Source organism: Chionomys nivalis, chromosome 20 (genome assembly GCF_950005125.1).
Source record: "Chionomys nivalis chromosome 20, mChiNiv1.1, whole genome shotgun sequence".
Taxonomy (NCBI): Eukaryota; Metazoa; Chordata; class Mammalia; order Rodentia; family Cricetidae; genus Chionomys; species Chionomys nivalis.
Genome location: NC_080105.1, coordinates 17,402,938 through 17,430,492, shown reverse-complemented (window position 1 = coordinate 17,430,492; position 27,555 = coordinate 17,402,938). Strand labels below are relative to the sequence as shown.

At 35.2% G+C, this 27,555-nt stretch overlaps 1 protein-coding gene across 4 annotated transcripts in view; it reads left to right on the top strand.

The window, feature by feature from the left end:
- The first annotated feature begins 609 nt into the window (after window positions 1-609).
- The window catches only part of Spock3 (SPARC (osteonectin), cwcv and kazal like domains proteoglycan 3), a 355,207-nt gene continuing 328,261 nt past the window's right edge, over window positions 610-27,555 (top strand). For 2 of the 4 annotated variants that reach the window (XM_057752526.1, XM_057752523.1), the window contains exons 1-2: window positions 842-978; window positions 1,241-1,429. In XM_057752526.1, coding sequence (XP_057608509.1) covers window positions 1,241-1,429 — 189 coding nt within the window. In that variant the 5' untranslated portion in view covers window positions 842-978. Of the gene's footprint in view, window positions 751-841; window positions 1,079-1,240; window positions 1,430-27,555 lie in introns of those variants that run through there. The other 2 variants (XM_057752524.1, XM_057752525.1) reach the window with 2 other exon arrangements.

Below are 27,555 nucleotides of genomic sequence, written 5' to 3'. Positions count from 1 at the left end.
GGAAGGGAATTTTTTTCATAGTGCCCAGCCCAGGATGTGGTCCCTACTACTGTTCTTCTTTCTGGGAGCCACAAGTATTTCCACCAGTGGAAACCTGATGGGCAAAATCCTGGTTAGGGTTTAAGAGTTGCTTGCTCCTTTTGTAGAAGGGTGATAGATGATTTATTTATTCATGCGTTTTAAGTTTGTGCTTCAAGTACGGTAACATATAACAGTTATTGGAGAGATTTTAGGAAGGAGAAATGGGTATGTATATTGAACACGGCATGTTGATGAAATCAAACACGTTGGCCGCCAAATATTCAAAGAGGAAAGAAAATCCAAACCTTTCCATAACAGTTTGGCTCTGAAATAATCCAGAAGTTCAGAGCACAAGACATTTTTAGAAATTTAAAAGCTCACCCAAGGCCTTATGATCTTACTTTAGCTAAGGCAGAGCTGAGTTCAGGTTCATTCAAAGTCCCATGGATTCTGTCTGTGATGCGTAAAGTTTTCTTCTGATCTTTCGTTACGTGTGCCTGACCACCCTTGAAATTGAGGAAAAGAAACAGCCAAGAGAGCGATCCCATGCTCTGTATTCAGTCCAAGAACAGAAAGAACGAGCTGGCTGTGTTTGGAACATGAGTACCTCTTCTGGAGGCAAGAGGTTAGGAAGCAAAGGATTCCTAGGCGGGGAGCATACAGCATCCTCTGGCTCCAGCCAGGCTTCGCATCCGGAACTTGCTGCAGCTGGGATTCAGGGAGAGGAAGGTGGGATAGGAGGAGGGGAAGACGGAGGTGGGGGAGGGAGGGGTGAAGCGAGGGGAGCTGGTGAGGGATCGGCGCGGGGAGGGTGGGCTGGGGGGAGCGCTGGGCTCAGGGAGCTGAGTGGACGGCTGAGACGGGCGGCGCGTGCAGCAGCTCCAGCGAGAAGCGAGTTGCCAGAGCCAGGCTGCGTTTCCATCAGGAGCTACGAGCTCCGTGCCGGCTCCCAACAAGGTGATGGGCCGGCAAGCATTTTATCTGGCCGCTGGGACTCTCGCTGCTTGGGGCTTCCTTCCTTAAACCTCTTCTTCTTCTCCCTTGGGTCTGCGTGTGTGTGAGTGCCCTGGTTTGGGGGTGAAGCCTCCTAGAAGGGGACACCCCTGCCCCTGCTCGTTTCCCCTTCTCTCCTCGCTGATGCATGCCTTCCAGGGGCGCCCCCATCTTCGCACCCGGTATCTGACACCGCTCCCTACTCCTGGTTGTGTCTCCTTCCCAGATGCTCAAGGTGTCAGCCTTATTGTGTGTGTGTGCAGCGGCTTGGTGCAGCCAGACTCTTGCAGCTGCCGCGGTGGTGGCTGCGGCCGGGGGGCGGTCGGACGGCGGTAATTTTCTGGATGAAAAACAATGGCTCACCACAATCTCTCAGTATGACAAGGAAGTCGGACAGTGGAACAAATTCCGAGACGTAAGTGATGCGCACCCTTTCGCAGTCACGCGCATTTAGCTTCAGGGCTGGCATTTGTCCTTGCTGTCATAGGTGGGGAAGGGGCTTGATTTTCTAAGGAAAGGCGGAGGTGGGGTGAAAAAGCTCGACAGTGTCATTGGAGAACTTAGCAGTCCACATTCCCTACCAGATAGCTTAAGTAGGAATTTGCTTATTACATATATATCTGAGTTAGGTCACGCTAGGTTCTCCCTCTTCTTCCTTTCCACGCCAGGACATCCCAATCTTTCGTTCCCCCCAACCCCCGCGCTCCCCAAACAAAGGTTTGTAAAGTAGCTGCTTCGACCTTCTCAACTTTTGAATGGTGTTTCTGGCACTAGTAAACAGAACAGAGGTGCCTCCTCGTTGCCTGGCTATAAAGTAACTAGGATCGATCTACTTACTAATGGTCCATTAAGGAATTTGAGGGAGGCGGTACAAAGATGTAACATTTATAAATGCCTGCCCTCTGAGGGTGGGAGGTTATTTGGCAGCATCAGTCCGCAGAAGTTGAACTGCTGCTGGTTACGTAAAATTGTCCACCAGATTTTGTTTTTGCATTCACGTACCCTGGAACACTTTTGTCTTGCACTCGATGTTACAGGGAGTAACGTGAACTGCGACGAAAGAGTTAAAACGTTAGAATCCCTTGGGAGTTTTCTAAAGAGCTCTTTCGAAGCCACTAGATTAAGAGACTCACATTTGTTCATATGGAGCCAATGGACAAGAGAACACAGTAGTCACCCCCACCTGGTCTGAATGGAGTCCTATGAGAATACTAGATGCTGTGCCCAGAGCCTTGAACTTTGTTGATGCCCTGAAGAGATCGTTCTGACCACTGAGTCCCATCGCTAGCCTACCCTGTAAAACCAGGGGTTAAGATTGGCAGACTGATTCATATTCCTTGTCTAGCTATTTAGTGACTTTTGAGAGAGCGCCTCTCTGAGTCAACTGTCAATGCTTCGTTTCCTAGTCTGTGAGTTAACTTCTCTTAGCTCAGATCCTATGATAAGGCAAACAAATAGAGGCTTGGGCTAATTCTCATCCTGGATACATCATTCTATTCTTCCACCACTTCCCCATAAAGTAATTGGCAAGGGAAATCTCACAAAGAGATTCTGAAGAAATGCGATTATAGTTTAAATGTAAATCTAGATGATACACAGCACGGATGTACGGCATAGAAAATGACTGTGCTCATTCTTGTTGCAGGTTTCAGTTTGGCTTTATGAATGAAATGTGAACATCATTATTTTTGCTAAATGAATGTTCTTTACTCTTGTGAAATGCAGAATTCTTGGCTAACTGCTTTAAGCTAACACTGATATTAAGCAGAATCAAAAGGAAGCAGGCAGTTCTTTTGTATCAGGAGAGAACTGCCATTTATCATGCCCCCACTTGAGAAAAGAAATATTGAAAATTGTGGCAGTGTTTAAATAGTTCTGCCAATATTGACCTACATTTATTGAATAACTACTATATTTTAAAATGAAATTTGGGCACTTCTAACACACTTTATATCCCGAGTTCTCTGGCTTTAGTTAAATAACTACTATTAAGAGAAAGCAGTTGACTTTTGAACTTTTGGAGTATTTGCGTTGTGGCAAGCTGAGTTGCTTACTATGAAATTAAATATGCTAGGACTCAATAGAAACAGAGTGTGTCCACTGTGTCTCTCGGGAGTTTCTGTGTGCACTTGCTGGAAAGGTTTATCAAAAATGTCAAGTCAAGTAGAGGGTTTTCTGATATATACTAAATATACAATTCACATATGCAGTCCATAAAATGTAACCAATATGAATGTATGTATGTATGTATTTAAAACTTAAGTTTTGTTTTAAAGTAGCCATGAGCCATGATAGGAAGACAGTTTTTCTTTATGATGACAACTAAACGCAGCCAGGAAGATAAAAAGAACTATTGATTAAATTTTACCTTTAAATACCTGTTGCTCCCTGATAATGATGAAATGAGAGCTGATGCAGCTTCAATTCAGCCCTCAGAGCACATTATGTACAAGCTTGTGCACAACACCCGGCGTCTTCCAAGCTTCTTTCTGTTGGGGTAAAACATTCCTTTCCATTCTTTCTAGCACAAACAGGTGGACAATGAGACTCACTTTTTTTTGGGGGGGGGGGGAAGCACATGGCTATGAGGCATTGTTTGAAATGCAAATTTATTGTGTTGCAGTGACTGTCTCTAGTGTTCTGTTTGAGCTTTCTATCTGAAATGATCGGGTCTGTGCTCAGAGTAGAGAAAAGGAAACAGACAAGGACATCTGAGCCTCTTCTCATAAAACCAGTTTTACTTCAGCAAATTCTTACCATGCTTGTTTTATAAAAAGATAATTGACGTAATTTAGGAAACATAATTCTTCATCATAATTAATTCTCCAGGATAATTGACAGTGGAATTAATTCTTACATTCCTTTTGTAAAGTTAATATCAATTTACAAGCTACCCCTTGAAAGATCAACTGTGCCTTTCTTTGACTTATATTTCATAACCTTATTCTATATGTAATTATAATTGAATATTCATAAACTAACGTCTTTTACACATTTAATTTAATGTATATATGTAAACATTTGTTGTGGGGAAGATTTAAAGATGAGGAACAGAATATCTCTAGTAACAATTTCCTCAGTAAAAATCAAGGGAAATAATGAGATCAAAGGAAAGCTGAAGATAAGCATTAATAAAGGAGGACGTGTAAATATTTTTGACTATTCTTTACTATTAATTTGCATGATGCTTTTTATTCTGTTATATTTCTGGCTTTTCTTTCTATATAAATGCAGTTTATTACATTGAAAACTTTTAATCCTTTAAGGATCACTTGTTAAGTAAAATAAAATTCTAGCAGAGTTTTTAATTCCTATGTTTTAAAAAGAAAATTACTGTTTAAATTCACCTATAGTTGTAGCAGTCAAGAACTTTAAAAAATACTATCTAAAACCAACATGGTATATTCAAAGTATACTTACATGAATTTAAAATGAGATACTGGACAGGGTATAGTGCATGTCTAAGTAAGACCTGAGTTCAATCTCTAGTACACACACATTAAGACAGGAGAGGGATGACAATTAAAGTTAATTAAAATTTAAAAATGAAGTCCCAAATAATAAAATCCCAAACTCTCATCTCAACATAGGGAATGTTCCATAGACATACTGGTTGCATACTTTTTGGTTTTGTCAAGCTCTGCTAGGTTGTGATATTAATCACACAACTTTCATAGGTGGAATAATTTGGGGAGTATCATTATTTGTTCAAGAATAGGAGCACAAAGCGATATCCTATTTCATCCTTACATATATATTGAGATAATTAAGAGGAAAGTGAGTCATTAACTCAAATGGCTCAAATGTTACATATTATAAACTTTTATGATCCATGAGTTCAATTAAAGTACTCCCTTTTTCATGTAATAAATGCTTAAAGAATTTGCAAACCAATGAAGAACTCAGTATCATATGGTGTAATACCATCATCAACCCTGTATATTATTGATTTCACTAAAGTACTAATCAGAGTGGCAATAAAGACAAAATATGAAAGAACTTCAAGTGCTGTTCATTGGATGGAGTCCAGTAAAAGCATAGGAAAAGGAGTTCGTATGGTTATGATAATTTCAGTTCACCATATAAGAAAATCAAGGCTATACCTTTAAACTACAACACAAAAAAATGTCTAGATTAGATTTTTATTTCAAAACTTAACTGAACCTAATTTTTAACTGCTTCAAGAAATGATTGCAATTAATGTTATAAAATCCACAATCAGATTTTGGTCTACAATTCTACTTAAGTTATTTTTAATGTTCAACTGTAATAACAAAATCTATTTAAATACGAAATTTAGCCTACAACTAAAGGACTTGTACAAAACTCTGTAAATATAACACACAGAGTAAAGCATTTTTTCCTATGTGATACCTAGGATTTAGTCCAAAGGACTCCAGCTTCTCTGAGATTTGCTGGTGACAATTTTATTTTGTAAAAATAAAACAGCTAACTAGGGTTTTAGAAGAGTAACCTTTCTGATTTTTATTTTTCTTTCACCTCACTTTCTTTTTTAATCTGAGTTGAGCTTCTTGACTGTAGGAATCATTGGAGAGATGGTGGTTCAAAATGTTGTATCTTCCCTGGGATATGGAGGATCAGGGGCTCCTAAGACTCAGTGTTCTGGTTGTTGTAATATTGTCTTCTGTTAGAAAAATCAATAAAACAATTGGTTTGTGTGTGTACTCTTAGTTCTCTATCACTGTCTTTGTTAGGGTTTTTATTACTGTGAAGAAGCACCATGACCACAACAATTCTTAATAAGAAAAACATTTAATTGGGTCTGGCTAGAGTTCCGAGGTTCAGTTACCTTCACGGCAGGTGGAATACAGGTAGAAGTGGTGCTTGAAAAGGAGCTGAGAATTTTACATCTTGATGCGCAGGCAGCAAAAGTTATCTGCGTCCACATTGGGAATAACTTGAGCATAGAAAACCTCAAAGTTCACTCCACAGTGACATATTTCCACCAAGCCCACATCTCGTAATAGTGTCATTTCTTTCAAACCACTGAAATCATTTAAACATATTTTCTTCTTTTTCATGAGGAAATTACAAAAGGCTCTTTCAATTTTCTGTGACTTTAAGGTTAGGGACGCATGCCTATTGTGATCTTTAGTATTGCACATAATCTTAGCATAGAGGAGGAATCTTCCTTGGTACTACTTTGTGGTTAGTAGCTGAATTCTACCATTTTTCCCTTCAACGCTATATGACCCACATAAAATTAATGAACAATTAGAAATTGTTAATGTTCAGGAGTACATTGAGAATATACAGGAGTACATTCTCAATAACGAATGTATTCGCTTCTTTTCTGTTGTTGTGAAAGACATCATGATGAAGACGGCTCAAAGAAATGTTTAGCTCATGATGCCAGAGGGTTAGAGTTCACAGCCATCATGATGGGAGGGGGCATGGTATTGGTGCAGTATTGAAAACTTACATCTTGATCTACAAGCAGGAAGCATAGAAAGAACTTACTGGGAGTAGCTTGGGCTTTTGAAGTCTCAAAACCCACATACCTCCTGTAATATGGCTTCATCTCCTAGTCTTTGAAAATAGTGCCATCAATGGGAAAACAAGAATTTAAATATATGATCCCATAGGAGTCAATTTTTAAAATTTTTATTTCGATGTTATTTTTTTCATTTCTTTTATATACCAACCAGTTTCCCTTTCTACTCTCTTCCTGTCCCCTCTCTTTTCCCATCTATTCCTCTCCATCTCCATTAGGAATGGACAGGGCTCCCATGAACTTGCAAAAAGCATGGCACATCTAGTGGAAGCAGGACTGAGTTTCTCCCCTTATGGTGAAGCAGATAATCCACCTTGAAGAACAGGTTACTAAACGCCAGTTAAGTGTCAGGGAGAGGTCCTACTCTTACTGTTAGAAGCTTTCTTAAGAAACCAGATACTCAGTTGTCACACACATGCAGATATAGGAGCCATTTTTATTCAAACCAATACAATATATGTCCAATGCATATGCAAGTGTTGATAATCAACATTCCTCTCTATGAGAAATTGTAACTGCAATGATAATTACATGTCTGAGTCTATGAACGTATATATCTGTGTGAATGGTGTGTGTGTGTGTGACTATGTGCATCTGCATATTTATGAACTACATTCCAGATATTGAACCCAGATCCCCACATATGTTAACATCCTATGCTACTGAGTTACACTTCTTCTACCCCGTTTCTTATATTTTTTATACTAAAAACATAGTTTTTCCTTGAGAAATCTGTTAACTGCTTACATTTTCCTCAGTGTTTGCTTTGTTTTCGTTCACTTTGAATATACATCACTGTTTAGTTCATAGGAGTCTTTTCACTATTAGTTACACATTTTCAAGTCAGCGTAGGTAGAGGGCTAGAGAGTGAAGCCATATTAGTACGGGACTGGCATTCATATTGTTTAAATCACAAAGAGATTTGATCTGCAGAACATCAATATACTTCTTAAAAGAAACAATAGAGCACCATGACTATTCTGGGGCCAATGAATCACCATGCGGTAAGGACTCACATGTTTCATCATCATGACTCCAGTTCTGTGAATCCTAATTTGGTCATGTTAACTCTCCACATTCCTATGTCTTCACTCTCTCCCCACATCACTGTGGACCCACCAAGACGGATTTATGGTCGATGTTTCTCAAGTCAAGTATCCCAGGATAAAGGAAGCAGGCCAGAGAATGTCTCTTGGCTTGCTGGTTTAGTAGTCCTTGCATCATGTAAGCAACTCTGCTGAGAAAGTCTGCTTTGCTGGTAACTATTCAGTCAATCTCTATTATGAACTCATCCTAATGAAACTCATTGTGAAGCAAAAATATATGCTTTCCTCGTTTATAACTTCTAGGGAATTCTTTCAAAGTTAACTATATGGACATTAATTCTCCTTGTGTGTTTCATATGTTATATGTATGCATATATATATATATCATACATAAGTTTATATTGTAATATATACTGTTATATATGAAATATCTACAAAATAAAACACTTTAGATGTGAATATATCTTTGAATAGGTACAGGAAACAATATGAAAATTAAGATAATCATATGAAGTATAGATCTAGGCATATACACCATATACATTATATATATTTTGTATGACATTGTCAATCAAAAGCCTATAACCAGATGATTTCAGCATTTTAAGTTTTTTTCTTACTTCTGGTTATGAGATGATCTCATTTGATATTACCCATGTGGTCACAGTATACTCTTCTTACAGGAATTAAATTTCTTTGGCACCAGATCCTCAAACTTATGAGTTACATATTCAAAAGGAGCACTGTATTCCACTATAAAGCTTACTGTAAGATTATGGGTTGAATACTTTTAGATCTCAGGAATCAAAATCAACATGACATTTTATGCTCTTATTCAATTTTCCCTTTTATGGCTTCATGATCTGTTCACAATTTTATTTTATTTTATGTACTTACTTTTGGAAGAAGAACTTTGAATCTTTTGTACATACTATCCAACTCCTCAAGCTCTTGGAGTCCTTAGATGTCTTTTCTCATTTGTGAAAACCTTTTCATCTTTCTCCTCTTAACAGTTACTATTTTTGCAGATTTGTGTAAGATGTTGGACTATGAAGTTCTCATTGTTAAAGTTCAGAGTCTCTAACCCTGTCTACAATATGCCTAGCATTACAACAATAAATTCTTACAGATTACATTGAAGAGTAGAATATTACACTCAGTGTTTATTGTGTTTAACTGTACATTGCCAGGTGAAAAGCCTTTAAGTATTGCCTCTTGTAACTGTGCTGTCTTTTACCAGCCAGTTCCGTTTCTGACTACTCAAGGATTGTCCATTCTGTCCAGAAGTTTCAGAGTTACTTTCTCAAGCAGTGACCTCCATAAATGGGTTATTTTTGTCTAGCAAGTATTCATGAGAATTCAAAAAAAAAGAAACCTATTCATGTGTTGACATGACTTTTGCTTGTATAGCACTAGCCTGAATATGTTTACATGGCAACACTTAGCTACCAGAGTAACTGTGAAGTTTTATCACCACTGAAGAAAGACTAACTAACATTAAGAAATGGTTGCGATATCTGGTGGTGGTTGGAAGGTATTGGTGACTATTGCATTTGGCCATCCACTAATAATTACCATTGTAGTTCTCTCTTGAGAATATTTTCAATATTCCCTTTTTCACCGACTGATACTATGAGTTTTATCAGTACTTGTAAGCTGTTGGTGTTGCTTTCGGTACTTCCATCATAGTACTAAACCATATCTCTATTCTTTTAGCCATGAAGAACAGGGAAAGAAGCCTTGCTTAGGGCACAGCTGAGATGCCTTATCCGAGACTGTCTAGGAATCCGGATGGTTAATTGTTGTTTCTAAGAGAAACTACTGATGGTCAGAATCCATGAAGAATATGCTGTAGGAAGTTACAAGGAGGCTGATGGCAAAGCTTACTTTCCTATAGTTGACATTATTTATCTTGTTTTCTGGGAAGTTTATTTTTACAGATACATCTTATTGGGTAACATGTCTGAAATATCTCTGTGAATCATCAATAATTATTGACAAGTAGTCTCTTTCACTCTCTCTAAATACAGTGCAATAGAAATTTTATCAATGAAGAGATATACTAATGAGGCTCCAGATTCAGAATTCAGAGAACAAACACAGGTTTATATTTGTATTCAGAGGTGAGGAGGTTACTGTGTGTTCAACAGGTCTAGGGTAAAAAGTGAGACCAGTTCCAGAAAAATATTTTACTAAAAGTACTGACTGTCAGTATAATCAAATGATTTCAAATAAATGCATAGATTATCTGAATTTTACATGTAAATAGAGAACTCATAGCTTTATTTCCCTTGGTCAAGTGAAGTGATGATGACAGAAGTGTGCTTATTCAAAATATCAGAAGAGGTAATTACTAAAAATATAAGAAAATATATTCTCTGTTGGGTAGAAATTGATAGTGTTCTTATCACAAATGAGTTGTTTGTTGTGTGTGCTCTATTTTTCTACTTCAAATGATAAGATGAAAGATAAGAGCATATCAGAAGATACTTTGAAAACCCTAGAAATATTACTTTAGGTTGAAGTAAAAATATAATTTCTCATTTACCTATCTTGATATCATGTATCTTTACTGTGAACAGTTTCCCAATAAACAAATTGCATTTGTGCATATGTGCAATTATATTCCCATTGAATAGGTCAAGAAATGAGGTGCAAAGAATTATAATCAGTTAGGTTCAGTGAAGTTTATCTCCAATATTGATAATTCCCTGGTTTAGAAGGAGTAAAATCCTGATTAAACTATCACAAATCACAAATGTGGTATATCAAAATGTGTGTGCACACATATTTTACTGTAGGTCAGAGCCTAAGTAATTTTGTTCACTGGAGAGAATTCACTGTTTTTCTTTGGGATCTCATGCATGATTGATCTAGAGTCATGGCTTAGTGCCACTGCCCAGGGCAAAATACAGCATCATGCATGTATTGTGTGCTGTGAATCCCTGTAAAGATCACCGTTCTAATGACTCCATCTATGATGGCTCACATCATCCCAAATCTGCAAAAATATCACATCACTTAAAGTCTTAGGCTTTTACTGGCATGTGAGACCCAAAGTTCTTGTCCTTAAGCAGTGGAGTAATAATGCTTCCTTTCCTTTATCAAAGTATTTTACCTGTTTGGAGTTTGGAGACATATAATATGTTTTGTAATGTTAGTTGTGGTTAAAAGTAAAACATTTATAATGTTAGCTGTTATAGAATTTAAGTGGTGTATTTTCATTTTGGTACACATAATTTGAAGCACTCTATCTCCTTGAAACCACAAATTCTACACCCAGTGAAGAACTTTCTATCTTACCATCCTCCAACCCCTTGCAGTCACCATCCTGTTTTCTGTTTTATTAAATTTACTACATATTTTATGGAAATGGAATAATGCCAGAAGTGTTCTTCTGTAACCAGTTAATTCCACTTAACATGATATGATGTGGCATGCTACAGGGTTTATTTTGTGGTTAGTGTGTACGTACAAGTTCACACTTGTGTGTGTACAATTTCACACTCACATGTACACTTGTTTGTGGGAATGTATGAGCACTTACATGTATGTGAATGTTGTGGACAAAAGCTAACATTGGGTGTTCTTTTCATATTCCTTCCAGCTAGTTTTTGACTCAGAGTTTCAAACAACATGGCAAGAGTAGTTGGTCAGTAAGACTTAGAGATCCTCCTGTCCCCAGTGCTGGGATTATAGTTCATGCCATCATATACAGCCTTGAACAAAGGTGTTGGGGACTGAACTTAAATATTCATGACTGCATGGCAGAGACTTTACTGACTGAGCTCTCCACCCATCTCTGATTTATTTCTTTTCTGAGAGTTAATATTGTGTTTCTCACAATACTGTTTTTATCCATCCACAAATTGATGTGAATCTAACTGTGCCAATGGAATAAGAACTACTGTTGCCATAATTATGTATGAGCAAACATATCAAGATTCTATTTTTAGCTATTTATGCATGTACCCATGAAGGAAATTCTGTATTATGTGGTGCTTGAATTTTCTATTATTTTTTTTAATTGCATTTACTGATGTGACTGTATGCACTAGCAAGCCATGGTACATGTATATGTGTGGGGTACCGGGGTTAAGAACAGCTTCTGGAAATCAATTATTTCCTTACAGCACCTTGTTCCAGGGACAGAACTCTGGTTTAGAGGCAGGTGTCTTGGTACACTGAGCCTCATTTTGAATTTTTGTAAGGAAGTACCATACTGTTTATCATAGTGGATACATTGTTTTTCATTTCCACCAATAATGCTACTGATATCAATTGCTTTACATTCATACTAAAATAGATCTGCTAATACATTTGAAGTGATCCCCCCTTGTGGCTTTAATTTCTACTTTTTCAAAGTTTAGTGATTTTGAGATCCTTTCCTATACTTGCTGATCATTTGTCTATGATTCCTAGAAAAGAGTCTATTTAAGTACTAGGCACAAGTTTCAATTAGGCAATTTGAAGTTTGTTTAGTAGAATCTAAAAAACAAACAAAAAAAAAACCCAAAACCTTAAAGCAAAATTAAGTTAAATGAAGCTGAGTTTCAAAAATTTTATTAACCTCTTCAGGACTTGTCATATTTGAGCCTTATCTTTAAAGCTCATATGTATTTTTATTTATTAATAGTTATAATTTTAAATGAATTATGACAGGTAACTAATGGTTTTGTTTTGTTTTTGTTTTTATCTTCTGAATGTTGCCACTGAATGTTTTCTTGTTGGTTTGATTGAGATGCTGATAATAATTTGAAATTTTCTACAGATTTTAATGTCTTTTAGACAAAGGGAAAGTGATAACACTTCGAGTTGATCCATTTATCTTGCAGTGAGAAAAGGCATCTCATTGTTTACCATTCATTCATCTTATAAAAGCCTATAACTGTACATCAATATTCTTCAAACTTTCATGTTTATTCTCATAGGGTCTTGTATTTGGAACGGCATACCACTGAATATTATTAGTGATTTTCTACAGTGATAGTGGTGTTCAAATATTTGAGACGGCAAGAATATCTGTAAAACTAAAACAGAATGTAACTGGCATGTATTCTTGTAGCAAATTTTTTTTTATTTTGTTTTGTTTTGTTTTGTTTTTTTGGTTTTTCGAGACAGGGTTTCTCTGTGGCTTTGGAGCCTGTCCTGGAACTAGCTCTGTAGACCAGGCTGGTCTCGAACTCACAGAGATCCGCCTGCCTCTGCCTCCTGAGTGCTGGGATTAAAGGCGTGCACCACTATCGCACGGCATTCTTATAGCAAATGCTGTCTTCATATTTCCTGGAAACCATTAGGGCTGTTCTAAGTGCAGCCAGCTTACAAATATTACCTTGCAACCTTTTTCTGGTGTTGTTGTTCTCACTAAAAATATTTTTTCTTTCACTTCCAGAACATTTTAAAAGTGTGAACAAAAGAAAAAGATAAGGGAATTAATGACTTCATTTAAATACTAACAATTGGAAAATTATTATCATATGTAATCTTCGTACATGTTATAATTTGAGTGTATTTCATGTTGGGTGGGGATGTATGGATAAATTCAGCAACCTCTGTCGATCATGGATCATTCGGTTTTCTGTTTTCCACATTTAATAGCACTTATGTGGAGAATGAGGTTACAAAATGAAATACAGAGATGAGATGGATTGTTTAGTAAAGTGCTGAGTATGAACATCTGCCTTAGAACCTCAGCATGTGCAAGAACATGCCAGCACAGCAAACATGATATGGCAGTTCCCAGAAAGCAGGTTCAGGAAGATTTCTGGGTCTTGCTGGCTCACCAAGCTAGCCAAACAGGGAATGTCTAGGTCCATTGAGAGACACAGTTTCAAAAATGTTAGGAATCAATAAAGATACCTGATGGTGACCTCTGTCCTCCACATGTACACAACTGTCTCTATGCCAGGATGCAACATACATGCAGACATTACATACACATGAGAACTAAAAGAGATTATGCTTACAATTGTAGACTTTTCATAATTTGTGATATGATGAGATGGTTTGATCCCCAATTCCCACATGGAGGAAGGAGACAATTGATACCTCTAAGGAAGAAACTATCTTCTGACTTTTACTTGTGAATAGGTCCACATACACAATATATACACACTCAATAAATGCAAATGTAATAGAAATAGCTTTCTTCTCTACATTTATTTTTAATATTACTGCTGTCTGGATTTTTTTCAGACAGTAAGTATGTTAATCATGGAACATGCCTCTCCATTTTGGAATTCTGTAGCAAGATATTTTTGCGTATCCATTGGACGTAAGAAAATATAGAACAAGTTAAAATAGAAATATTCACTTACCTCATTCTAAATGGAATCAAGAAACACCAAACTCATGCAATGCTACATTTTTACTATTAATATACATGAAAGATATGGTAACATAGATATTTTCTTGTACAAATTACAGTATAGCTCATGTTAAGTTCAAAAATTTATGGAAATATTACAAATAATATTTACAGTGTATATCCTTAGTAAAGAGAAAGGTCTTATTTTATAGAATATACATGCATATTCTCTATCTCTCTCACACACACATGCACACATAACTATAGGAACTTAAATGTACCATATTAATACTGTTTCCATATATATATATATATATATATATATATATATATATATATATATATAAATCACTAGACATTGTCTTCTTATAAATGGAAAAATAATAGATCCAGCTCCTAAAAATAGTAATTCAATAGTTTCTTAATCATAACTAATAATTATTTTTCTACCAGACCCTCTACAACTTTCAATGTAGTGACATAGTGTCTATCTGCAGGGCACTTAGAAAGATGCACTCACAGATGCCCTGGCAGTTGCTTGAGAATCCGTTTGAGAAGATGGATTATTTATTGGCTTTTCATGACTTATAGTATAGTATGAAATTATATGCAACATCCTTGTCTCCCTGAAATGCTGTCTGAGGTGTCCTTGGCAACATCTGATGTTTTCAAATATCCCAGAGGCTGTAAGTGTCATCGAAAATGAACATCCCCTGGGACAGAATTTTTCAGGAACATTACAGCCACAGCATTAACCTGGGAACACCTGAGAACCTTTCCTTTGATATGAACAATAATATCTTGTAGTTGAAATGCCATGTGCCTTAGAGAATTTCTATGCTTAATGAATCTATGTTTGTGAAGTCATTCTCCACACTGATAACTAGAATGTTAGTTTTATATCTATGAAGTCTGAATGCTATGTCAGACCAACTTTTACACAGATTAACTCATTTGGCAGTATTTGTCTTTGAAATTTTTAAATTTATTTTGTTTTCACTAAGTTTGTTAAACTTTAATTCTTACTGTATCGCTCATTCAAACCATTAATTTTGGAACTGAAAGCTTTTCTTTAGCTTTAACTACATTTCAATGTAAAACTTTGGAAAAAAAAAGGCATAATGGTATGTCCAGTGGGGATGGAAATGTTTAATGTACATAACAATTTCACAATAAAGATAGAAGTCATCTATCTGTATTGTCTTCATGAATGAAGTACGTGTGGAAAAAAGACTTCTCTTTACATGTACACAAGGCCCCAAATTTTAACATACTTGAGGACTGCCAGTGGTCATTCAATAAGATTTGAAATCTGATTTCAGAGCTGCTTTGTTCCTGCTAGATAAATGCCGCTGATTTCTGTTGCCAAGAGCTCCGTGTTTATTCTTGGAAAGAGTGCCCCTTGATTTCGTGTGTTGCTGGCTCCAAGGTGTGGAGTGTACAGAGTAATAGGAATCACTTGGTATTGTGCCCAAATGAGACAAAACCAGGTTGATGTTAGACTCCTGTGTGTTTGCTACCCTAGGCAAGATAAATAGAGTAAAGCTTAAAAACCTCACCCAGGACTAAGGTAAAAACCCTTGGAAAATTCCTTTACTTAAAATTAACTACCAGTGATCGTGGCTTATTATAGTAGAAGGTCACTGCTCCTGATTGCTTTACTTGTATGCTCTTGAATGGAATCCAGGTGTCTCCAGAATCTCACTGTGGACTCCAAAATTAAGATTTTTTTTTTTGTTTGAAAAGTAGCACCCAAGAATGTTAAGGTATGGTGTAATTATGGATTATATGATTGAACATAATCTTTGGTTCTTAATTTTTGTTGTTGAGATTGGACTATGCAGCAATATTTGTGATTTATATTTGGTGAATAAAGTTCTTTGTGTTGTAACTTCTGTATTCAATAATTTTCCCCAATTGGAATATATATATTCCAAGAGTTCATTTATTAAATAAGAATGCAGCCATAGTGACACTACCTATAGCTAATTAATTAAAAATTCTATTTAGAATTGGTGTTAAAATGGGCATAAATTATCTATGTATAAGACATATTGTTGCCAGATACTGTTCATTTATTCCTGGCTGCTCTGACCTGAAATTATCAGACGGAAACTATATTATTTGCAATATTGTTTGGCCAATAGCTTAATTAAGCGCATTTTTCTTGCTAGCTTTTATATCCTAAACTAACCCATCTCCATTAATCTGTGCATCACCACAGAGGCCGTGGCCTACCAGCAAAGTGTCACTGAGCTCTAGCAAAGTGTCTGTCTCTTGCAGTGGCTACATGGCTTCACACTGACTCCACTTCTTTCTCCCAGCATTCAGTTTAGTTTTTGTGCCTAGATCTATTCTGCTAAGCCACTGACTAAAACAACTTTATTCATTAACCAATAAAAGCAACAAAATATTTTTTACTTAAACGCTTGTTCTTTCATTTTCTGTTTGACTGACATGGCTAAATAAAAAAATGCCAGTTTGGCTCAGTGTGCTAGTTCAGTATCAGTACAAATCCACACCATGCACAAGCAAAACAAAGCCTCAAGATTTACTCATGAATGAATGATTAAATTGCACAGACAGCAAAATATATTCCAGAAAAAATCTAATAATCACTCGGCAGTGGTGGTGTATGCCTTTAATACCAGCACTTGAGAGACAGAGGCAGGCAAATCTCTGTGAGTTCTAGGCCAGCAGGGTCTACAGATAAGATTCCAGGACAGTCAGGAGAGTCAGGACAGCCAGGAAAGCCAAGACAGATACACAGAGAAACCCTCTCTCAAAAACAAAAATAAAAACAAACAAACAAAAGACAAGAAAAAAGCAACTAATAATTATAGAATTATTATTATGTAAAGTTAAAGTTAAAATTTCCTAAGATTTTATAATAATTAAATATATATAAACCCTAAAATGTAGAAAATGTATAACCCTTATTTTTACTGCACCACCAAAAAATGTTATGAAAACAAAAATATATATCAAATACAATAGATTAGTAATATATTGCCATCATGATTGTGGTTCACATCATTGCAGAGGTGAATAATACAATAGAATGACTTTCCTTAACTCAATGTTGGGGAAATACTTTTTACCAATGCTTTCGAAATTCCAGGACATTTCCTCTCAAATGTGTATTACTTGTTTTCTTCCCAGTGATCTGATCTTGATAAAAAGCATTTAGAATTTAAGACTGTCTCTGATGTACATTGAAGTGCCAGACTCTTTCCTCTTCCATGGCTTAGACCCTCATTATCTGTTGCTGAAGTCCATCTCACTGGCGACGTTTCTGTTTTCAGGCTTTCTCTGTCTGCATAGCTGGATGCATAACTGCAATACTTTATACACCAATCCTGTTTTTTTTATTCCCTTTTCAAATATTAAACCCATTCTAAATTTTATCATGAATTAAAACTTCATGTAATAGTAACTATTGTTACTTCTCAAAATACTTATGAATAGAGTCATCTTTGGTGGGAAAGACTGCAATATCCATGTAACAGACTAGTCTTGTGGGCAGTCATATTAGAGGGAGATCATGTGATTCCTTTACAGATAAGGTAATATGTGGGAATATTGTAACACGCACTTAAAGGAAGGTTTTATCAAAAAGAATCTGAAATAAGAAAAAGGAAAGGAACTTTTGTAACTATTCAGGAAAGAGGAGGATCATGCTTATGATTTGTCTATCATTCTACATTACAGGCTAAAAAAAAATTCCCTTTCTTCATTCCAGGCTCGCCCAGTAAACCTCTAGTTTTAATGCAACTGAGCCTTGGGAAGAGATTCTACCATCACATTAACTTACACTTTCTGCTGTCAGTCAGAATTGAACTTCTGAGGCTTTGAGGCTAAGGTCCGGATCCTGTTTGGTGATGAATTCTACAATTAAATAACACAGTAGGAGCCTTTAGGGTGAGCCAGAATCTCACTTGTGACAGACAGATCTCAGCAGAAGCACCAAGTAACCCAAGTAACCAATTTTCCATCCTCAAATCCAAAATCCTATCCTTCCCAACTTCCTACCCTGCAGTAGGTTCTGGTCGGTCTCCATTTTCTTTTGTGAGAATTTTTTCTACCACTGACATTGAGTTGTCATTGTATTCATGCTTTCTTTTCTGCTTTTGTTTTCACGTGACTTTTTCTGATGAGCCGTCTGTTATTCATATGTTTCCAAACACCTGTCATGGCTCAATTTATATTCTACAGTTGAAGACAACCTGTTTTTACATGCAGTTCTGTGGGACTTTCTGTGAGTAGTGGAATACTCCAGGCTTCTAAGAGATCTAAGAGATCTCTGTCTGTGCCACTTGTCCTAGGAAGCCAGAAAAAAAATTACAAGGCAGATTTATGTATTTGTGAGGGACTATGGTCATAACTTTGGATTAAGAGTAGGCGCCTAAGATGGACGTAAAAACCCAAGCTAGCGCTTTGCATTAATAACAGAGATTTCTTGTTTCCCTTAAAGTTTATCTTGAGGGCTACATTTGTGGAACACATACCATTTTCAAATTTTCAAGTAATTTCTTAATAACTATCCGATTTCTGTATTTAAACTCTCATTTACTTTACAAACTGTTACTCTTTTTTTTAGCAGCCTTGAGCCCTATTTAAAAGTGAAAGAATATTAGTAAAGATCGACTGTGTCATACAGGACACGATTTTGCTCTTCCAAGCAGCCAACTCCCGAGCTAAAATTACTCCGAAAATGTCAGTTGCTAGGGTTTCTGCCATGAGCCACCCCAGCCCTCGGCTGCCCCAAGGCAACTTCAGATGACTAGGAAAACATCCTCAGTGCCTTTTACTCTCTAGATTCAAAAATGTAAAAGTTGAAACTGCTATGTTGGAAGGAATACCAGTGAGCTGCAAAGATCAAATGACTGATTACCTCACTGTAGTTAACCTTTGAGAAAATCATTTATAGACTTCTTTTTCTGAAAAGTCAAAGGATTTTACATTTAAACTACATGCCTGATTTAACTGTATAATATTGAGGAATTTTTTTTTTTTTTGGTTTTTCGAGACGGGGTTTCTCTGTAGCTTTGGAGCCTGTCCTGGAACTAGCTCTTGTAGACCAGGCTGGTCTCGAACTCACAGAGATCCACCTGCCTCTGCCTCCCGAGTGCTGGGATTAAAGGTGAAAAGACACACGTAATCTCAGATATATAAACTTCAAATTGTGGTAAGTGAATTAAGAAAGCTGTTTCACTGTTATAAATAAAATTCTGCTTTCTTGCAGAAATTCTATTGCTCCTTTTTGTTTGTAATCTTGTAATATACCATGTTGCCTTTGGAGAATCTACACTGCCTGTGAAACATGAAGGGTTTGAAATCTACTGCAAAGTTATTTTAAGCTAATAGTTGTTCCTTACTGGTGAGGATTTTTCTTTATATTATGTAAAATATAAATGCACATATCCACGGTAATATTTTTATATTATAAAAAACAGCAATAACAACAAATAAAACAAGAATAATGGATCATATCCTATTGGTGAATTTTCCTCCTCTACTGTGTTATTCTCTTATAGTAACATTTTTTAAAACCTCATCCTGAAAGACATCTTTGACTAGTTTAATAGAACTTACAGCTGTGTACGTCAATCTCAAAGCAGAGATCACTACTTGTAGAGCAAACATGAGATTCCATCACTTATTTCAATTTATTGATTATTGTTGCAGTCATTATTGTTATGGTAAAATGTGCTCATTTTCATTACATTACTAACTCAAAATATTTGACATATGCAATGTTGTTCCAATAAAAATTCTGTGAGATTAAAAGCTAGCATGCTGGAATGAGGCAGCTATATAGGGCAGTTGCAATGCTCCTGCACCAGAGCTTCTCAATGACTGTATTTGGAGACATGGAAAATGCTTAGAGATAGAGCATGCTGCAGAATCTTCCTTACAAGCAACTGTAACAGCTAAATCACACATAGTAAGATTGTCTTTCATTCACGCAAGTGTAGTTATACTCTGTGTCTTATATTTTGCCAGGTGTTTCGAACAGATTCAAAAGTCACAGTGATTTCCTCAAATACTCTGATCTTGAAAGAATTTAAACGACAATTGAGTAGATTTCTACTATCATTTTCTAAGTAATTTTCAGTGCTTTTTATTAATTTTAGAATGACTGTAGATAGAAGGTTAGCTTAAATGAGTTTTCTGGTATAGCTATGATCTGGTGGGTGAAAATTTGGTAGGTGGTTCCTGCAGATTTTCTCTTTTAACCTCAGATGATTCAAGATTTTTATCTTTTGAAAAAGAAAAATGAAAGAAGATTTAAGCATAAGAACTTTCTTAAATAGAAATCATTATTGGGGAAAAAGAAAAACTAGATAATTCAAATGGAGAGGCTGACAGCATTAGTGAGAATTCAGAATTAGAATTATGCAGAGCATAGCGTCTAGGAACAGAAAAGCAACCATTGAAACTGGTTTTGTTATACATTATGTTTGTAATCACCCTGTGTAGGGTTATAGCCACAACATCACTAGAGTAAATGTAAGTGATGAAGAGTTGATAGGCAAAGGCTTGTGTAATGATACTGGAGTCAATGTGCTCACACTGGCTGCTTATACAGTTTGGATAACTGATCACGAGTAATCCAATGAGACCTTGGTACCACTGTGTTGCATTGTTCCTTACATAGCCTCCCACAGGAAATTGCTCAAGAACATTGATATAAAGTACTCTCTCATCCCGCCAAAACAAAAATTAACACTACGTTGTAATAGGCACATTTTGTAACCTATCTAAAACTTTCTTGAAACAACAGAATTTTAATAATAATAAGTCAGACTACATCACAAGGTGTTTTTATTTTCCTTTCATTTCTGAAACGGAATGATAAAACCATAGGAAGATGGTTCTTACAGTGGTATGAGGAATGACAAAAACTTTTTTTGCTTGTTTGTTTTTTCCCGACAGGGTTTCTCTGTGTAACATTACTGGATGTCCTGGAACTCGCTTTGTAGACCAGGGTGGTCTCAAACTCACTGAGATCTGCCTGCCTCTGCCTCCCAAGTCCTGGGATTACAGGCCTATGCCACCACAGCCTCAAGACAAAAATTTTTAACGTGTACCGTTTATATGGAAAACTGATTTAATTTATTAGGTTGTCTATTAACACCTAGAGCTAGAGCTGAAGGTGTAGTTCAGAGGTAGAACATGTGCTTAGCGTTAAACTTCTACTCATTAGTGATACATTAAAATTCCACCCAAAGCACTCAGAGCCAGGAGTGCATCCGCTTGGTCTTTGACACAACCTCAAACAGCATTAGCAAATGATTTATTACATAAGCAAATATTTACACTTGATATGGAGAAAGGTGATTTGCAGTTGCTGATTCCAGTTAGGAAAAGTAGAATTGTTCTGGTTTCTCAAGAAATTTCTGTGTCTATTTCAGCTGAAGGGACAGCCAACATCAGATTTGTAGCACCTTTGCTGTGGGTAATACAAAGGGAAGTTGTCTCATCTCCCGAGCTTCTTGAACTACAGATAGTACTATAATAAGATAAAAACGTGAACGTATCTTTTGTAAAGTTTAGAAAGAAACATGAGCTACTTTATTATTTTTAAAAAAGTTGTTTAATGCTAGTTTAAAAGAAAATTTCTGTGTCCTGTTTTCTAAGATACCCATCAAACAGGAATGTACCTGTTATTCAAAGCCTCCTAGATTCTACTATTCGGATGCTCCTAGAGATGCAGGCACCTGTTTCTGAATGTCCTTCTTTTAAACTCTGTATTATTAACATCTTAGGAAAATCAAAGCCTCAAGTTATTGATCTGACTGACTGCTGGGCTGAATTCATTCAACCAAAGTGAAGCTAAAAAATGTTCCAGCACACAGTAACAGCAAAGGACTGTATTTCAGTTCACAAACATAATGGACATGTCATTTATTTAGTTCAATACACCACAATCTTGCTGTTGAAGATTATGAATTTAGATATAAATGCTATAAATAAAGAATAGCTATAGACTCTTACTGTCGTCTTACAGCCAGACTTCCTGTCTCAACACTGATTATACAGCTTGTGAATTAAAAAAAAAATATGCGGGTTATCTTCTGTCCATATATTCTGACTTTGTCAAAAATGACAATATTAATACATCTTCATTAAACCACAAAGATTCCTATTTCACACTGTTTTGGTATCAAGTACATAATTCATATACATTATTTCTATCATTGCATTAACTACTATTTCAAAATCTATAGTTGAATATTTAAATATTTTAAGCACAAAATGATATAATAAAAGAATCCATTCATTGATTTAAATTAAACTAAATTTAAGTTAAACCTCTTGTCTGAAATATGTAATACCTTGTTTTTAAAAAATAAATTAGAAGTATTTATTCAATAACAGAAATTTGACATATAGATTTTTTTGGTTTTTTTTTAAGTTATTTTTATTCTTTTTAATTAAAATTTCCACCTGTCGCCGTTTCCCATTTCCCTTCCCAGATGTATACATCTTCATTTATCTATCTGCTATATGAAATTGAGAAATATTTTTTCCCTTTTAATTACCTGTGTGGTACCAGTTTGCCAGTGTTCCACCTAATTAATTCTGCATTAGACATTTTTGTCTTCCTGTAAATGGCTTATGAATGCAATCTTGTGCTATAGTGTGTGTGCTGAAGAAACAGTATGGAAATGGTACTATTTCTGATCCAATAAAAGGAATATGAAATTACTAAAGAATTTATAGTTAAACAAAATGATCCACAAGGATGTGGGAGTTTTACAGCTGGCACACAAGCATAAGAAAACATGATTGGTTTCCAAACTATATTACATTGTACTACTCTATAACCATATAGGACACAGACCTCTCAGAGTGCCTGTGAGGTAGTAAAGTGTTTTTTATTTCATTAATCAGTAACTAAGGCAACAAAATTCTTATCACCATTTTTGGAATAATAACTCAAACACAGGTTACATCAATGGGTCTTCCTTAACCTTCAGTCATAAAGCTTCTCATGGAGCAAGTTCCCTTGCTATGAGTATCAAGAAATATTGAAATATTTGTGTAGGACTTCAGATAGAAGAGTATTTCAAGTCAAATGGATGGAAAATCAAGCAGATAAAGACTCCAGCAAAGCTCAGGATGTCATGTAGAAACCAGAACTCAATGGCCTCACATACCAATATCTTTGCATTTCTTCATCGGGGATTAAATTAACATAGTATGGCTTCATTTCAGCACATAACAGATGCAACTTAAAATTAATTGTCACTGTTATATACCCTAATAAATTATCCATGTGTGAATTATGTTATAAAAACATTAACTTATTGAAACACATTTATTTTAACCATTGCTCAAATACACTTCATATCAAATATGACATTTAATATGATTATTTTAAATTGGGCATTTTTGCATTTATATGAGGTAAAAGAACACAACTGTCAACATGATTTTATATCACAACCTTAAATGATTTAAAAAGATTTATTTTCTTTGAATTCTACATATTTTAATCAACTCTTCTACATTATACGTAATAGCAGAAGAAACTTTTTATTTATTCATTTATTGTGTGAATATATGTGTGGACACACATGTGCCATGAAAGGAGACAATGTGTGAGAATTGGCTATCTCCTTTCAACATACTAATTTCAGGAATCAAATTCAGGTGGTCAAGTTTTTCAACATGTGCTGTTACCAGCTTCACCAACTCACTGGCCCAGAATGTTATCTTAAAGTCATTTTCTTGCATTTATTTTATAACTTACTTCAATAGCTGAAAAACTTCCCATTAGTATATAACAGTTCTACATGCATTCTCAATGATTTGACCCTGACATACATAATATCTATGTTATCTGTTCTTTGCAGATGTCTTAGCTCATTTATGGTTTATCTGCATTTTAACTTGTAGTTTACTGTCAGATATTGTTAAAGTATCATATCACTTTGATAAATAATAAATCAGCAAATTCCTCAAGACCTATCACCTGTTTTAATTCAGATATCTTTTTTATTTTAAAAAAAGAACTTAAAAAAACCCACAGAGTCATTTTGAATTTTAAAGCTCTCTTCTTATTTACTTGTTTGGATAATTTCAGGTGCACAATGTGTTCACTAGGATAAAATGTTGACAATGTCAAGCATGAGAACAGAACAAAATATACCATGAATAAACAAGAAAAGAAATTGGTGTCTGCTAGATATTTCACTCTGAAAACTGAATTTTATTATGCTCAATATATAAAATATTCCATTTGAATTAGGTATCTCACATGTCCTTTTCAAAAAGTATTTTTTTTCTTCAGGGCTTAAGTTGCTAATATATATATACACACACATATATATAGTATGTATATGTATATGGTATATATGTTTCTGTACCTATTGTAGAAACCATGTTATATTGAATTCTCTCTGATGAAGTCTTTATAAAAATCAATATTTTATTACTTTATGTGATTCTTATACATGTCATATTTACATTTATTTAAAAATAATTTTACTTTGTTTTCAGACATACATCATTCCATTTTAATTATTGGTATTTCCAATCTGCATGAAATGTATGCAAGCACATAAATGCTCAAATATTAGAGAATTAATGTAAACTTGAAGTGGATTGGTTTCTCAAGTTGAAATACCAAATATATTTTCTATTATGTCTAAATTAATTTGAGTTGAAAATATTAATGGGTTTTGACATTTACTACCCTTTTCTATATAGATCTCATAAGCCACTAAATAAAAAATCAATGCCTGAAAGAGTGAAAGATGATTTCTCCAAAGAAGTACTTCAAAAATATCCCAATAGTTAGGATTCTTATGATGTCATAGTTCAGGGAATGCATGCCTTTTTCCTCTTGTTCTACCATTATCTGAAAGGAATTTCCACTTCTCAGTTCATCATAGCTGTGGTGAGCCAGCTTGCACATGCACATACTAGCACAGTGAAAGGTGGGGCCAGACTATGACCTAGAGCAGCCAATTGGCAGTGCTAAATGATTCCACTCCTTCTTGGCTAGCAATGATGACCTGCATTTGCAGGACTATAGAGAGGATAGAGAAACACTGGCATGCTTAAGCATCTGTTTGTAAAATTTCTTATAGTCCAATAATATATTCATATAGCTAAGTAGATTCATTAAAATAATGCAAAACTTTAACACAACATATTCTACTTTGTGATTCATAAGTTACATATATATATATATATATTTATGTGTGCATACATATCAGAACTTGCATTACATTCAGTTGACCAGAAGATCAGTACATTCTGCTCTTTAAATTAAATAAAGTTCATTAAATTGAACAAAGTTGAAGTCAAGTAATTATATTCTCATGCGTTTATGATCACAATGTACAGTACTAAGTAATTACTTTAGAGTACTCATGCATAAATCGCATCATTAATTGGTTTATTCTGAGTATGTCTCCAGGCACAATTCTAAATCTCCGTAGCTGGTAGTATTACAAACTACCTAGTATAAACCCAGCTTTCCTAAAGCACTGCTAATGTAGGTGTGTGGGAGAATGGCTGGGTATCATGTTTGATCGTAACTACAGGTACAAGAGGAATAACCTCAAACATGACCCATCAGCGAAGAAGAAAAGGAATACAAATCTCCAGTTATAGTTCAGCAAATGCATCCAGATGCACATATTTTATAAGAATATGCATATATGCATGTTGTATTCATTACATATACTTAGACTTCTATGTCTCCTAATCAAATAGCATTATCCTTATATATGTACCATGCATTCATTTTGAGCTATATCTTTCCAGCAGGCATTTAGAGTTTCAATTTAAGAAAAATCATGAAACATATTAAAGAAAATATGAGATTTTCAATGACTATATGTATTTTTCCTCTAAATTGCATATATTTGTAAATATTTTGAATGTTCATTACTTACAATACATTGAGGATTTGAAATGACGAGTTTAAGCTCATTACTATTGTCATTGGTGGTGATTTTAACACACTAAAACTTTGTAACAAAAAACATATTTATTTGTTGTTGCTATAACACTAATAACTATTATGAAGAGAAGTAATACAACAGCATTTTAATTTTCATGTTTTCTCTGTTCTTATCGAATTATTAAAGACAAGAATTTTATTTTTACTCTCCTACTTTTTCTCCTATTCTTAGACTTTCCTTCCTCTTTTTTTTTTCCTTTGTCCTCTCTGCTCTTTTTCATTCTGCTACCAAATTGAAGGAGATAGCATCTCAGCAAGGAAACTGTGTTCAAGTTTGATAAGAATTTTTGGTAAATATTAGAATGTTTAGCTATGGCTGGCATGTTTGTACACTGCACCATGTGTGGCTTATGCTGTAAGACTGTGTACTGGATGGAACACGACAGACAAAGCAACACCAACGACGTGGATTTTTGTTGATGTCTTGCTTTGTTTTTATCAACTACATTTTCCAGGCATTAGGATTTTAGTAGACTAAAGAGTCTTAGATTTGTTCTATTTACAATGAAGTGATGAGGCTCAACAGAATGTCTAATTTATTTTCTCAATTTCCAAGGTTAGAAATTCAGAGTTAGTGTCCTGGAAGAATCTGCAGGTGATGAAATGAATGGCTCCAGGGAGTCTGATGGCATCATTTGACCTTCTCTTGCTCTTGAGTGTCTGAGTTCACTATCTGATGACTTTTCTATTCATAGCCATTACCAAGTGTAATATTATATCATTTTATTATAGCAAAATGCTTCTGTATGAAATATATGAAAAAGATGCTTGTTGAAAGCACTCTATGGTGTATCTAGTGACTGCTAGAGTCATTGCTTTCTCCATAGAGTGTGACCTGTTTAACCTTGCACTCTGTAATTTTAACCCGTAGATTCAGTTGCTCATGAAGTCTAGTATGGCATGCACTTTAATCAAAATATAGTGCATGTTTTGTATTTGAATTTTCATTCTCTGTAAATAGCAAAATTTGTTGCGTACAATAAGCTTATAATTTTAGGTAAAGAGCAAACAGCGTTGTATATCTTAATTATATAAAAATATTTCTAAACTTATTTCATTAGTATTTTAATCCAACAAGGTCCTGTTTCTCACTTTCTGTTTTGTATCCTTAATTTTCAGAATTTCAGTATTTATTAGAAAATTTTCCTTGATGTTTCAACTAGCATCCAATATACAAACTCCATATATTGGTGCTGAGTTAACCTCTTGAAGAAATCCATAAATTAAACAAAATTCTCTATATAATTATAATTCAGATATTCAATAGCATCAGGTATGTCTTCCCGTGCTAAGCTAAATATTTACTATTAAGCATTTATGCCACACATGAGCTTCCTTTATTTTGGTAATTAGAGTCACCATTTTCTAATTTTTTAAATTTTTTCTAAGGACAAATTATTTTTTAGTGTAACTTTATGTAATTCTCAAATTTTAGAAGAGCACAAACAGTATACAAATAAAAGAGCAGCAAGAAAATAATGTCCTAAGATTTTTATCACCAAAGACACGCATGGTTATTTATGTATTTAAGACTGATGTTATTATTTATTTTATATATGTTCTTGTAGATTGAATTTCCAGGAAACCAACACTGGAATTTTAGAGCATTATTCTTTGGAAAAGCATTTGTGAATGGAAGGGACAGATCTGTAGGCCCCAAAACTAATTAGAATATACTACTTTGGCA